The sequence below is a fragment of the Phodopus roborovskii genome, unplaced genomic scaffold (genome assembly GCF_943737965.1).
Source record: "Phodopus roborovskii unplaced genomic scaffold, PHOROB, whole genome shotgun sequence".
Lineage (NCBI taxonomy): Eukaryota > Metazoa > Chordata > Mammalia > Rodentia > Cricetidae > Phodopus > Phodopus roborovskii.
Window position 1 is genome coordinate 9,513,301 of NW_026126424.1, and position 14,849 is coordinate 9,528,149.

The window sequence follows — 14,849 nt, forward strand, 5'->3', positions numbered from 1 at the left end:
CCGGGCAAGCTCCGTGTCACCTGCAGCAGGTGTCAGCCCGGTTCGCTTTACGCCAAGTCTTATCTTTCACCATGGCAACTTCCCCAGATGATTACCGGATCGTTTGCCTCTCTGAAATAAAGATTTCCCGAAAGAACTTATTAAGACAGATTGAGACACGCTGCATTCCTACTGGACGTGTGACCTCTGCACATTTTTGCGATTCCCAAGAAGCCCGGGCTGAAGCATCACACCTGGGTAGAGCCGTCCCTTGACAAGAAAGATTCCTTTAACTAAACGCACACAGCGCTCTGCTCAAACGTTTGGACGAGGCTCCTTTGTCAGCGGGGAACGCTGACGTGTGTGTGTGGCCTCATTGGAGGGGGTCGCAGGGGAGAGCAGGGGCGGTGGGCGTCCTCCTTTCCCCTCCATCTCGGAGCTGGGGTCTGAGCGGGCAGCGGCGGGACCAGCGGCCGCCGAGACGCCGCGGGCTGCGGGGCAAGCCGCCGCCGAGACCCCCGCCGGCCCCCGCGCGCGCGGGTGCACGCCCGCCCCGATCCCAGGGTGCACCGCGGCCCGCCCCCTCCCCTCCCCGCGGCCCGGCCCGCCCCCTGCCCGCCGGCCCCGCCCCCTCGCCCCGGCCCCCTCCCTCGCGGCTGCGGGGAGGCGGGGACGCGGCGGCGGCGGCGGCTCGCTCCAGTCGCGGCTCTCTCACTCACTGGGGAACCCGGTGGTGCTGGCGGCGGCGGCGTCCGAGGCAGACACTCGCCGACCGAGCCCGAGGAGGGGACAGTCGGGACGAGCGGACAGCGGGAGCAAGCCTGCCGGCGCCGGCCTCCTCAGGTTCCGCCATGAGCTGGGGCACCGAGCTCTGGGTGAGTGAGGGGAGCGGGGCGGCGCGCGCCGTCGGCGGCGGCGGCGGGAGCCTCGGGGCGGCGCGGGGTCCCCGCTCCTCTTTGTGCCGCGACAGCCGCCTCGGCCGAGAGGCGACGGGGCGGCTGCCTGTGCTCCCGGCGAGGGGACTGGCCGGCGGCCGCGGTCCCCTCTTCCCGCCTCCGCCTGACTTTGCGGGCCGGCGGGCGGCCCCGCTCCGCGCCTTTGTACCCGGCGCCCGACGGCGGGGGAGGGGGCCATTGTCCCGAAGGAGCGCCGCTCGCTCTGCCCGCGCCGCGCGCCTGGGCGACGCCCCAGCTCCAGGTAGGGGGAGCCGGGCGGCTTTGTTCCGAGCCCGGCCTCGGGCCAGCCAGGCCCAACCCACACGCCCATTTCCCTCTCCCTCTCGCTGCCTCTGTGCTCCGGATCGGGGGCGCCCGCCACCCCGCGCCGGCCAGCTCCGGCTGCAGCCTCCTCGGGCTGGCGGGTCCGCTTTTCTGGCCGGAATTAGGTAGAGGGGTCGAGGGAGGGACGCTCCTCTCGCCGAAAGGAGCGTGCGGCTCGCCGATGGCGCGATTGCCCCCTCCCGTCCTTTATTCTCACTTCCCTCTCTTTTTGTCCTCCCCACCGTGCCTTTCTTGGCTGCCGAAGGCTCCGGACAATGCCCAGTGCCTGAGCAAGGTGCGGGCGGGAGGGGAAGAGGTCGGAGAATCCGCTCGGGACGCCGCCACCTGAGGGTGGAGGTGTGCGGGGCTGTGATTTCTCAGGTGCGGCCGGGAAGATTCGCGGCTTGGGGGCGCTGTCTCGAGCGCCGCCGGGCCTCTGCCACTCCCCTCTTTTTTTTTTTTCCCCACCTGTGCATATTTTCCGTGCCTTTGTTTGCGAAAATCTCGGGAAATCCTCGGAGAGAGGAGGAGGAACAAGTTTTGACTATGAGCATTAAATGGGATTCGAAGCTGACCGTTTAATTGGAAGGCCGAATGTTTTCTCATTTTTCCACGTGTTGTTTGGGAATTTTAGAAGTGACACTTAAAAAGCCCATCTAGTCACCTACTTTACCCAGCCCCAGGAATCTGCCCTCTTACCTGCGCAAGTGTTTGCCCAGTCTGCAAACTCAGCACTCCAAGACAGAATACCTCAGGAGCCTGTCCGTTCTTAGCTCAGTGTTCTAATAATGGGAAGCGACACTTGTAAATGAATCGTGTAACTTTGGGTTTTCAGGCATTATTGGTTCTTCACCGTTTGTTTGTTTGTTTGAGACAGTTTCCCTATAGTGCTGGCTGACCTGGAACTTGAATTGTAGACAGGGCTGGCCTCGAACTCAAGAGATCCACCTGCCTCTGCCTCCTGTTTTCTGGGTTTAAAGCTTTCCCCTTTTATTTGTACATTTTTATGATAGATTGCAGTGTCATCAATGAATGGAGATGAGTATAGTTTTATTTTCCATAATTATGGTTCTGGCAATTGGACCTGAGACCTCACATATGCTAGACAAACACATTACCATCAAACTGCATCTCCAGCCCCCCCTCTTTTTTCCTGTTCAGATGACCCTAGCACAGAGTAACCTAGAAGGTAAACAGAATGCTTTTAAAAAGTACCTATAGGAAAACCATGAAAGAATGTTAAATTTAAAGAAATTCACTTTGTATTCTATTGCAGAGAAAGTTTTAAGAAAAACCATTTCTAGGAAAAACTAAATATAATTTTAAAGTGTAAGAGTGTGTGTGAGTGTGTGTGTGTGTGTGTGTGTGTGTGTGTATAGAGGTGTAGCCCAGGCTAGCCCAGAAATGGCAGTGATCCTTCTTCCCTAGCCTGCAGAGTACTGGGATTACAGGTATGAGCCACTGTGCCAGGCTCAAAAGTTATTTAAAAGTGAAGAGTATGCAACATTCAGAAATAAATCCAGTCTTCCAATGTGTCTTCTAATTTATTTACTTTAACATTTAAATAACTTCTCAGTCGTTTGAAAAGAAACAGAACGATAGAAATTTAGGTTTAAATTAAATTATTTTAAATGTAATTTGGAAATTTGAGAAAAAATACTTTAAAATTTTCCATTAAACTTGAGTAAGCATTTTTGATGGTTTGAGGACTTGAAGGGAACATTTATTATAAATTAATAATGTAGACTTCACTGTTATCAGCTTAGTTTCTAAACCTTAAATAAATAGCACTTGGTATAAAGGATTTTGATTGAGAATAGACTAAACATAGAACTTTACTGGACTTTATTCTCAGTTTTTTTAAAAAAATATTTTTAATCTGTTTCTATGTGTGGGGGTAGGTAGGGGTGAGTGGGTGCTTAAGGAGGCCAGAAGAGGATGTCTGATTCTTTGAATCTGAGTTACAGGTGCTTGTGAGTTGTCTGATGTGGATAATGGGATTTGAACTTGATCCTCTGCAGAAGCAGTGTTTGCTTTTAACTGTTGAGCTGTGTCTCCAGTCCCTGTTATAGTCTTGAAGGAGGATATTATGCTTTCCAGTGGATTACACTACACAATACAATATACAAACACCTATAATGTCTATTGTCATTGAGAATTTGATTTTGGGGAAATTTTCATCAAAATTTAAATACAGAAAGCAGTTGTCACATTTAGGATCTCGTTACTTGTCCTAAAGGTTTAGTTACCAAAAACTCATTGTTACATACAAATTTGATGATATGCAATTACATGTTCAAATTTAGGTCACTTGTTGTAAATGGTGGTTCTTGCTGTCTTTTTGTGAGTATATTTGCATATGTGGGTTTTTGTGCATGTGGAGAACAGAGGTCAAACTTAGGTGTTTAGAGAAGCCTTTTTTTTTTTTAAACAGGATTTCTCTGTGACTTTGAGCTTGCAGGTTAGGCGATCCTCGTAGCCAGGGAGCTCCAGGAGCTTGCTTGTTTCTGGTTCCTCAGTGCTGGGATTACTCCTTGGCATTTATTTATCTATTTACCTTTTATTTAATCTGGTTCTGGACATTGGATTCTGGTCTTCAAACTTGCAAGGCCACTTTATCAACCCTGCCATCTCCCCAGACCCACTTTTTTTTTTTTTTTTTCTTTTTTCTTTTTTCTTTTAAATCTTCCTTCTTTGACAGGGTTTCACTATGCACTTGAATTTTTCTTTTTGCTTCAGGATCCTGAGTGCTGGGGATACAGTGTGCACCACTATAGCTTGCTTGTTTTACTGCTTCTTAAAGCCTTATGTTAAATTTGAAAATAAAGGATATTTGTGGCACTGGATTGCAAAATTAACAGTAACTTGCTAAGTGGGTTGGGTCAGGCTTGTGTTGTGTAGTTTTAAATAAAGCCTTATGCATCATTGTATTTGAGCTGTTCTTTAAGAAACTTCTAGTTTCAAATGACTATTTAAGTGAGGTAGTAACTAGAGTCACAGCCTGCATTTTTTCCCCTAATATGCATGATTAGTTATGTGGGGCCATCTTGGGCATTGCTTATTATGTTGACTTCTTTATTATACAAAGAACAGAGGATGGTAGCTAAATAGGAATCCATGATTTCACAAAGTACAGATTAGTGGTTGTGTGTGTGTGTATTAGAGTGGATACATTACATTTATATTGTTTATTAAAATTTTGCTGCCTGGGTCTGAGAAGATTGCTTAGTGCATAAAGCACTTGTTCATTCAAATGTGAGGACTGGAGTTGTGATCCTGAAGAACCCATGCAAAAGTTAGACCAGTATGACGGCTGTCTGACATCCTAGTCTCAGGGCAGTCACAGGTCCTTGGAGAAAGATGGCTAGCTAAACTAGCCAGAGTTGGCCAGCCCAGGATTCAGTGAGAGACCATGTCTCAGTAAATAAAACTGAGAGCTGCCCTGCATTTCAGTCCAAGCCATGATTAATAACTAACCTACTAAAAACATGTGGAAAAGGTTGATGTTGGATCATTCAACAGATTGCAGTTTTGTGTACTTCTGGCTTATATAGTAATGTGGCTTTGTGAGCATATACTAAAAGAATCAATTAGACAAAAAAGTGAATCTCTAGTAGCTCATGTGATTTAAGACTTTAATTTTTTTCTTTTCTGTATATTAAGTGTTTGTCTATACATATGTCTGTGCATCAGGATGTGTGCTTGGCGTCCTTGGAGGCCAGAAAGGGGGCATTGGATTCCCTGGAACATCCTGTGGGTGTTGGGAATTGAACCTGGGTCCTCTGTAAGAGCAGCCAGTGCTCTTAATCACTGAGCCATCTCTCTAGCCCTGACTTTAGAAGTAACACAAAAATGAGTGGAAAGTAGAAGGTTCGAACTATTTTTTAAAATGTTTTTTATTCTCTTCATTGTAAGGAAAGCTTTAGAACGATTATGTCCTTTCACCTACGTTTTAGAATGAAAAGGGTTATGCTTGTGGGAATTCTCAAGTTCCTAAAGGGCACAGATCACGTCTTATTCATTGTTCTTTCATTGTGTACTTCATTACTGTTTCTTCAGTTATCAACATGCTCCTTGGCATAGAGCCTGACACTGGTAGGAACTTGAATAAATGTTTTCTGGGCTGACCTGATTATAGTGGTTAGATTTGACTTGGATTAAATGTAAGATGTCTAAAAGAAAGTAGTGAGTCGTAGACACAGAGGGCGGTTTGGCTGACTGCTTGATTCAGGAACTTGGTGTTTGTGTATCTTTCTGTGTGTAGGTATGTATTAGCATATGATTAATCCAAAATTCAGACCATTTAAAAATCCACAGAAGGAAATCTTAGTTTGCCTTACTAGAGGCATTTCTTTAGGTTTTATTTATTTAAATTATTTATTTTTATTTTATCTGTATGAATATTTTGCCTGCATTGTATGTCTGTGTACCATGTGTGTGCCTGGGTGCTGTTGGAAGCCAGGAGTAGGCATTAAATCCCCTGAAACTGGAGTTACAGGAGTTAAAAACGGTGGTGAGCTGCCATATGGGTACTAGGAATTAAACATTGGCCCTCTGGAAGAGTAGCTAGCGTTCTTAACTGCTGAGCCATCCCTCCAACCCCTTCCTTTAGGTTTTAGAAGATAAAAGTTGCAACTACTTCATTACTCCCTCCAAAATTTTTGACGTGTTGGTTTCTTCAGTATATTGTTACTGATTCTGAAACCGGCTGTAACTTTATATGTGTTATTACCACAACCTGTTAATACTGTTATCTCTTCCTCTCTCAAGACTCTGCAATGGGAAAAGGCAGTAAGTGTGCTACTTTGCTCTATTTAGAGTTTTGTGAGCTGATTTATGCACTAAGATTGTGTGTGTGTGTGTGTGTGTGTGTGTGTAATAAACTTGTTTTTGAGTGAGATACCAGTCTAATTAATGATAGAATGTTAAATGCTTTAGGTTGCAAATTGTGCTTTGAAAATAGTCTATTGGGACTACACATCATTTTAATATGTCATCCATGCTTTTGAGCATATTCCTTTGTTTCTAAAATAACATTGTGGTAAAATTTGTGATTGCTTTTGCATAATTTCCACTGACAAGTTCTTTGAAACCTCCTTTATAGTGTAAAGGGATGCTATTAGGCATTTTAAGGTATTATCTGACTGTTTTGTTAATGTGGGATTCAGCATTTAGGATTTGTATGGAGAGTTGTTGAGAAAGGCATAGTGAGAAAGGTTTTATATAAAATATCCCCTTGAATCCAAATTAAGATTAATATTTAGGGTTTAGGAACAGTTTTTCCTTATGGTCTTTATGTTTGTTTTTTGAGACATGATCTGGTGCCTAAGCTGACCTCAAATTCTCTGGTCTAGCTGAGGCTGACTTAGATTCTAAGTCTGCCTCCTGCAGCTCCCAGGTGCTGAGATTACAGGTGTTACTGTTCTGCTCTGCTTCTCTTTAATTTCTTGAGAACACTAATCAGCAGTCTTTAAAAATACCTGATGAGGGGACTGGAGATTTGGCTCCACAGTAGAGTATTTGCCTAGTAGTTTGGGTTTGATTTCCAGTACTGGGTGTGAGAATCTATTATAGGTTTATTGTAATTTGAAAAGCACACATTTATCATCAGGTATCCCCATTTTCAGCACATTAGAATTTTATTTATTTACTTTTATACCTATTTTGTTTCTGCTTTTCTAGACAAGCAGCTGGCATGTAGTAAGTACTCAAATACTTCTTGACTTGGTGGAGGAATTCAATGCATTGCTGTAACTTTGTAATTAAATTATGCTTTGGATACAAAGGTAGTTTTTACTTTATGGTTGTGTAATTCCTTCATCCCTGGGTTCTGCATCAATGTAGTCAACTATCTATGGTTTGAAAATGTTTAAAAAAGATTGTGTCTGCATGGAACACTAAAAACCACTACCTCAGCACTCTTCTCAGTTTATTATTCCCTAAGCCATGTAGTATAGGATCTATTTACACCACATTTATATTGTACTAGGTATCATTAGTAATCTAGAGATGTTTTAAAGTATGTGGGAAAATTTTCAGGCTGTGATCAGGTTATGCCAGATAGAAGGGACTTGGATTCTGAGGGCTAGCTACACATGTTATGTCTGTCTTAGCCTTAGAATCCTTTTCATAACTTGGAAATAAAACCAGCTGTATCTTTTCATATGAAAATATTCTCAGTTTATTTCGATCTGTGATGGTCTTGTTTCCTGATCATTTAAGTGCAGTTGATTATTTTTAATGGCATACTGTTCAGAATCTAAAAGGGAGAACTCTGAAGAGCCAGTTTTTTTTTTTTTTTTTTTTTTTTTTTTTTTGTTATACGATCCTGAAGTTGATGGATGTTACCTGTAGTATGGTCAATATGAATTAACTTAATAAGTGCCATCACATAGTATGTCCTCCTGTATTTGTTCTCTTCCGTCTTGACCTGAAATTTATGAGAACTGTCCATCTATGGTTAGTGGGTTTTTGCAGTGTTCAGGGTCACTATGAATCTGGGACCACTTCAAACCAAATTTAAGGTTTTAGCATTCACTTAATGTGGTTGTTGGATTTCCTTTCTCTTCCCTTATAGCTTGTTATTTTATTAAAACAAAGATCTAATTTTTCAAAATTGTCAAACTTCCTAGGACAGGGGTAGCTTTTATGCATTCCTTTCTGGATGCTCATTTCTGTTTTATTTATGACCTTGTAGTTTCATACTATTTTGTTTTAGTGACTTTTCTCTGTCCTCTGACAAAGTACCTAACAATCGATTTAAGGGCGAAAGATGGGTTGTGGCTCCTGATTCATAGGGTCCAGTCCGTGGAGGAAGACATGGTGGCTGAGGCAGTTCTTGTCAGTGTGCTGGGCCATTATGGTATGTTTGGTTTGTTTTATCTCTCTGGCTCAGTAACAGTTCCCTGGAAATGGGGCAGGCTGTAACCCTTCAAGACCCACTTCCTCAAGCACCTAATGGTTTCCACTACTCAAAACAGTACAGGAACCTGTATGGGACATTTCACATTTAAACCACAGCACCCTGATTTGTCTTTGTTGCTTTATCTTATTAAAATATATTTTATCCAGGCATTTTAGTCTATAGACTATCCAATGGATATTGGATATTAATCTAAATAAACTAGTTTGTCATTAAGATTTTAACATTTACTGTTATGCTTTTAAAAGGTGTAAAAGCTGATTTATTATATATTCTGTTTTCTGAATGTACTTTTTTCCCCCTCCCTTTTTGGATAAAAGATCTCATGTAACTGGCCTCAAATTTGCTACACAGCAAAGGCCTTGAATGTCTGATCCTCCTGCCCTCTACTTCCCGATAATGAGATTGTGGACATCCACGCCTACACTTGGCTTGTGCCGTGCTGTGGACTACAAAGCCAGGATTTTGTGCATTCTACCAGCTGAGCTACACCCCAGTTCTGAGTGCATTTCTTTAATAGTACTGTTAGTTTGTATCTTAGAGGATATTTTCTAGCCCTCCATTGTCTAGGTTAGTGTTCTCAACCTTCCTAGTGTTGCAAACCTTTAATATAGTTCATCTTGTGGTGATCTTCAACCATAAGCTTGCTTGTACTACTTCATAATGTAATTTTGCTACTGTTCTGTTATGAATTGTAATCTAAATATCTGTGTTTTCCTATGGCCGTAGGCAACCCCTTTGAAAGGATCATTTGTGACCCCCATAGGGGTTGAGATCCATAGGTTGTTGGGCGTTGGTGACACAATCCCTTAATCCCAGCACTCAGAAGGCAGAGGCAGGTGGATCTCTGTGAGTTCAAGGCCAGCCTGGTCTACAAAGCTAGTTCCAGGACAGGCTTCAAAGCAATACAGAGAAACCTTGTCTTTAAAAAACAAAACAAAACAAAAACAAAAACAACAACAACAAAAAATTAGTAAAATGATGAAAAGTAAGTGTTTGTGACCATGTCAAGAAAAGAACTCATGTATACTTTTGGTGGAAGTTCCTACAAAATTTTGAGCTAGACTTCATATGGTCCAAAAATATCACTCTTGGGTATAAGGCTAAAGCATATGATGACAGCATGTTGAAGAGATGACTGTATTCTATGTTTATTGCAGTGTTATTCACAATAGCCAAAATGTAGTCGGTTGGTTGTTTGTCTCCCCCAAATTCTAGTTGAAACTAATCTCTCAACATAATAGTATTTAGAGGTGGGATCTTTATGAGATGGTTAGGCCTTGAGGACATTGCCTTCAAGAATGGGATTACAGCCTTTATAAAGGACTTGAAGGAAGGCGTTTCCCTCACTGCTCCTCCCATTTCACCATGTGGTAAGATAGCACGAGGAGCCATCTTGGAAGCAGAGAGCAGTTTCAGCAGGCCCCTGAACTGTGAGAAGTCAATTCTTTTTTGTTTTGTTTGTTTTAGATATATGTTATTATTTCATGTGTATGAGTGTTTTACTTGTGTGAGTCACTGGGTAGGTTCTGGGAACTGAACCTGGGTTATCTGCAGACCCACAAGTGTTCTTAACCACTGAGCTATCTCTAGCCCTCAGTTCTATTCTTAATATAAATTACTCCATCTGCATACTTGCTGTCAACCTGTAGCCTCTACATTTAGACATGTGTGTAGTATACATGTACCATATCAACCCCTTTCCCCCTGCTTCCCTCTCCCTCTGTCCCTGTTAAGGGTAGGCTTTCTGCCCGTCTGGGCCCAGAGCTGTGCCAGCCTCAAATAATGCACCGAGACTCTGTGTTAGATATAAGTCTGTTAGCCTGTTACTAGCATTTCTTATTGACTATCCATTTCTATTAATCTATTAGCCATTTCTATTAATCTAAGTACTTCCACGTGGTCTTACAGGAGAGAGGGCCCTGCATTATTCTCTCTTGGTCCTACATCTTGAATCTCCTCTCTACTAGTTCCCAAATCCTCCTTGTCTCCTAGTCCCGCCTATCTTGCTTTCCTATTGGCCAACAGTGCTTTATTCATTAACCAATAAGAGAAACATATTTACAGAATGACATCTCCCATCATTTCCCTCCTTTCTTCCCTTCTTCTGCCCTTCCCTCTTTTTACTCCAGCACAAATTCCATGTGCTTTATCTGTTTATTGCCTTCCCATATCAGTGGTCTATTTACTTTGCTTTTTTTTCTTTTTTTGTCATTCCAGAAAGATGATATTCATTAAAAGTCAATTCTATATTTTCTCCTTGTTGTCTACCTACAGCCTTAGGAAACCATTTAGCTTTCTTTGCAGATTTATCTGTTATGGACATTTTATATATAAACAGATTCATAGAACACGTAGTTACTGCTGACGGGCTATGTTTCAGTTAGCATAATGATATCAAAGGTCACCTGCATTGTAGGGTTTATCAGTTTATCAGGGTTTCATTCCTTCTGTCAAATATTCCATTGTATGCACATGCACAATTTATTAATCCATTCATTGGACATTTTCTATTATGACTAACCCTGCTGTGAAGATTTGTGTCCAAAAAGATAATTCCACAGCAATTATCTATCTTAATTATTTTTTATTTTAACATTAACTTTTTTTCAGGAGGAGAGGAGACACAGAGGTCAGTTTGGTTCTCTTCTTTCACAGTGTGGGTTCTGGGGATTGAACTCAGATCATCAGGTTGAGTGGCAGTACCTTTACTTGCTAAGCCATTTCACTGGCTTGCGGCTGCCCCCCCTTTTTTTTTAATGGTTTTAGTTTAAGGTTTTATTTTTATTTTTAATTATGTGTGTCTCTATATAGAAGTTCAGATGCCTACGATGCCCACAGAGTGCAGAGAGGATGTCAGAGCTGGAGTTGCTGGTTGTGAGCCATCCAGTGTGGATGCTGTGAACTAAAACTAGAGTCCTCTGAAAAAGCAGTATGCATTCTTCTGAGCCTGCTCTCTAGCCCCTCATCTGCTTTTTTTGATTATAGCCATTGCTGTCATAGTGTGTATAAAGTAGAACCTCATTGTGAATTGGATTTGTGTTTATCAGGTGGCAAATGGTGTTGAGCATCTTTTAAAAAAATGTTTTATTTGTTTATATTTTATGTGTATGGATGTTTTACCTGCATGTATTATGTGTAACATATGCAGACCACACCTTCAGGCTATTTGTAAAACTTTGGGGGAAAAAAATCTGTTCATCTTAGTTAACTTTTAAATATGTGAAGTTCACTTTAAATTGCTGTGGTAGTGTGTATTAGGAAAATAACTGGTGCTGATAGAAAAGTAAAATGTGGCTGAAGCTAGAAGTCTGATGGCCTTTGGAGAACCTTGACAGCCTACTAAATCCTCTTAATTAAGAGGATAAATTTGGTCTTAGTAGTGTAGCAGCCTGTCAATTTACTATGAATAAGATAGTGATAACACTGCCTATCATATAGTAGTGCTCTCTAAGTCCCTCCCTCCTTTCCTTTCCTCCTTCCCTCCCTCCCTCTCTCCCTTCCTCCCTCTCTTCCTCTCTTCCTCCCTCTCTTCCTCCCTCTCTTCCTCCCTCCCTCCCTCCCTCTCTCCCTGGTTGTGTAGCTGGGTGGCTGGCCCCTGATGTCTTCCTCCTCCTTTTCTCTTCCCAGATTTCTATTTATTCTTTCTGCCTGCCTTCCCAGCCTATCCTTTCTCCTGCCTTGCTATTGACCATTCAGCTCTTTTAGACAAACCTAGTAGCACAGCTTCATTCACAGTGTTAAACAGATGCAACATAAAAGAATGTAACACATCATTGCATCATTAAAACAAATGTTCCCACAGCATAAACGAATGTAACACATCTTCAGTTAATATTGCACACACAACATATTGTTTAATAAAGAGATGTTTTGTTTTCTGAGATGGTCTCATGTTACCTACACTAGCTTTGAACTGCTGTGTAGTCAGTTGAACTGATCTTCTTACCCCCACTTCAGAAGCACTGAGTGCCCTACAATGCCTAACAATAAAGAAAAGGTACCAATAGTACATTACCAGTGTAGTTGTCATGGTAACAGCTAGAATTATTTCTACTTAGGCCTTAAAGGAAAGAGAAGGAAACAGTTGCCAGGCCCTTACATTGCCTTGACTGAGGAGTGCCTGACAGGATCTGTGACTTCAGTAGAGGAACATAGGAAACTTGCTGGTTCCTGGGAGGCAGACTGCCAGAGAAATAAGAATCTTGACTTCACTTTATCCTGTTTGTCTGTCCCATAGCCTGAGCTCGAGGAAGAGTTAGGAAACAGGAGCATTAACCAGCTGGTGAGAGAAATGTGGGTAGAAAGTAGGGCCTTTAGCCTGATGGAGAAGGTCGTTGTAGAGGTTCAGGAAAGAAGGTATATGGGTGGGAGTATCACCAGTGGCACTTGGAGATTGGTTATACACTGGGGATTGTTCAAATGAATAACTGGAGATTTGGTGTAAACACTTTTCATATACATATACATATATGCACACTTACAGCAATAAAAAGGTAAATAAAATGTGTGTGTGTGTTGTGTCTTTATTTGTACTTTGTTTATTGACAGGCTTTGTAAATGAGAACCCCAAATAGCAGTGAGCATACTTAAGCATTAATACTTTGGCTAATGAATAACTTTATCCACTAAAAGGAAATAGGACTTTCTTGTTTATTGTTGTTGTTGTTTTGAGATATAGTTGATGCCAGGTTAGTTCAGGAAAAATGCAACATGAACCTAAAATGTAGAATCTTATTTAAGAAAGTACTACAGAATGATGGAGATGTATGCATGTATATGTGTGTGTGTATGTATGTATGTATGTATGTATATGTGTGTGTGTGTGTGTGTGTGTGTGTGTGTGTGTGTGTGTGTAGGCATCTTAAGATTCAAGTGATCAGTCAGCATCATGAAATCATATGCCACCTCATTGGATACAGTTCAAAGGCGTAGGATGTTTGTAATCTAAGAAACCTAATCCGGGTTATATGGAAATATCAGACAACCTAAAGTTGATGGCTATTTTACAGAAAGATTAGCTTGTAAACCTCAGAAATGAGAAAGGCCATGAACATTAGGAAAGACAAGAATGATTTCAGATTGAAGAAGACTTAAGCATGACAATAACTGTGACACACTCTAGATCTGATTTCTTTTTCCTGTAAAGGATATTACTAAAACTTGAATGGATCTGAAAATTAAGTGGTGGGATTGTGTCAGTGTTAAAGTCTTTTATCTTGAGCACATATTTGTTATATAGGAGATCTTTTTGTATAAACTACATTATTGCTCTTCTATTGTTTTGATAAAACACCGTGATCAAGACAACTTATAAAAAAAAAAGTGCTTAATTGGTTTTACAGTTCCAAAGTGGTAAAGTCTATGATGTCTCAGCTGTTCTTGACACCATGCTTTACATAGCTCATATCTCAAACTACAAACAGGAGGTAGAGTGAGCACAGTGGGAATGTCAGTCTTTTGAACCCTCAAAGCCCACCTCCAGTGACATATCTCCTACAAGGCCACACCTCCATCTAGTATTGAAAATATAGGCCTATGGGGGACATTCTCATTCAAACCACCATGAAAGCCTTTGAGGGTAAGAGGAAAGTAAATGCAAGGTATAAAGAGTGAGTACAGAAAGATGACTCGTTGGAGAAAGTTGCTAATAAAGGAAGGAAAAATGGGGTTAGGAGGGAAAAGAGTTTAATGGTTTTAGCATGGAAGATGTTACAGGTCTGTTTATGAATGAGAGAGATTTAGAGGAAGGGGAAGATACTAGTGTAGGAGAGGGAATAGTCTGTGAAGCAATGTACTGGAGAAGAAAAAAGGACAAGACATCTAGTACACAGACCAAAAAAAAGGCTTAAGAGTGGGGATGATGAGTTCTTATGTGTGTTTGCTGGTGTATGGGTGTGTGGAGGCCAGAAGTCGCTTCTTCTATTTGCTCTATCTTATTTTTTGAGACAAGGTCTCACTGAACCCGGGGCTCATCCTTTTAGCTTGGTTGGCTGGCCAGCGAGCCCCAAAAGTATGCCTTTTTTTCCAGCACTCACATTAGAGAGGCACACTTAATGCCTGGCTTTACATGGTGCATGGGAATCTGAACTCAGGTCCTCATGAATACAAAGTAAGCACTTTACCCACTCAGCCATCTTCCAGCCTTGAAAGAATTGATCTTAAGAGCCAGGTAAAAAATAATGCAGAGGATAACTTGATAGCTGATGATAGAAATGTACATTAGCCTTCCACAGTAGTGAGGAAGTGCCTGAGATAAATCAGAGGTAGTTTAGAGGTTTCAGCAGAGTTGGTTGGCATCTGGCCAGATAGTGAATGAGTAAGTACATCATGGTAGGGATGCTGGTAGAGCAAAGCTGCTAACTTTTGGTGGTCACGAAGCAAAACCAGACAAAACCGAAAGGAAGGAGCTAGAGCCCCAATATTTCCTTCAAAGCGCTTGCTCCCAACTTCCTCAAAGGATTCCCTTCTTAAAGGTTCTACCACTTCCTGTTAGTTAGATGCTAACAACCAAGCCTTCAGGAACATTTATAGTCCAAACCATAACAATGTGGGAATTATCTATAGACTGATTTAGTTTTCCTAGAGAAAATAGAATCTAAATTACCAGACTAAATGGGCAAAGCAAAAGTTAATGAGAACTTTCATGAGGAAGATGAATTGCCTTGATTATTATATATTATGTATCT

At 41.9% G+C, this 14,849-nt stretch overlaps 1 protein-coding gene across 3 annotated transcripts in view; it reads left to right on the top strand.

Moving 5' to 3' along the window:
• The first annotated feature begins 723 nt into the window (after positions 1–723).
• Fnbp1l (formin binding protein 1 like) overlaps positions 724–14,849 on the top strand; it is a 75,693-nt gene continuing 61,567 nt past the window's right edge. For all 3 annotated transcript variants that reach the window (XM_051185581.1, XM_051185582.1, XM_051185583.1), the window contains exon 1: positions 724–854. In XM_051185581.1, coding sequence (XP_051041538.1) covers positions 831–854 — 24 coding nt within the window. In that variant the 5' untranslated portion in view covers positions 724–830. The remainder of the gene's footprint in view (positions 855–14,849) is intronic.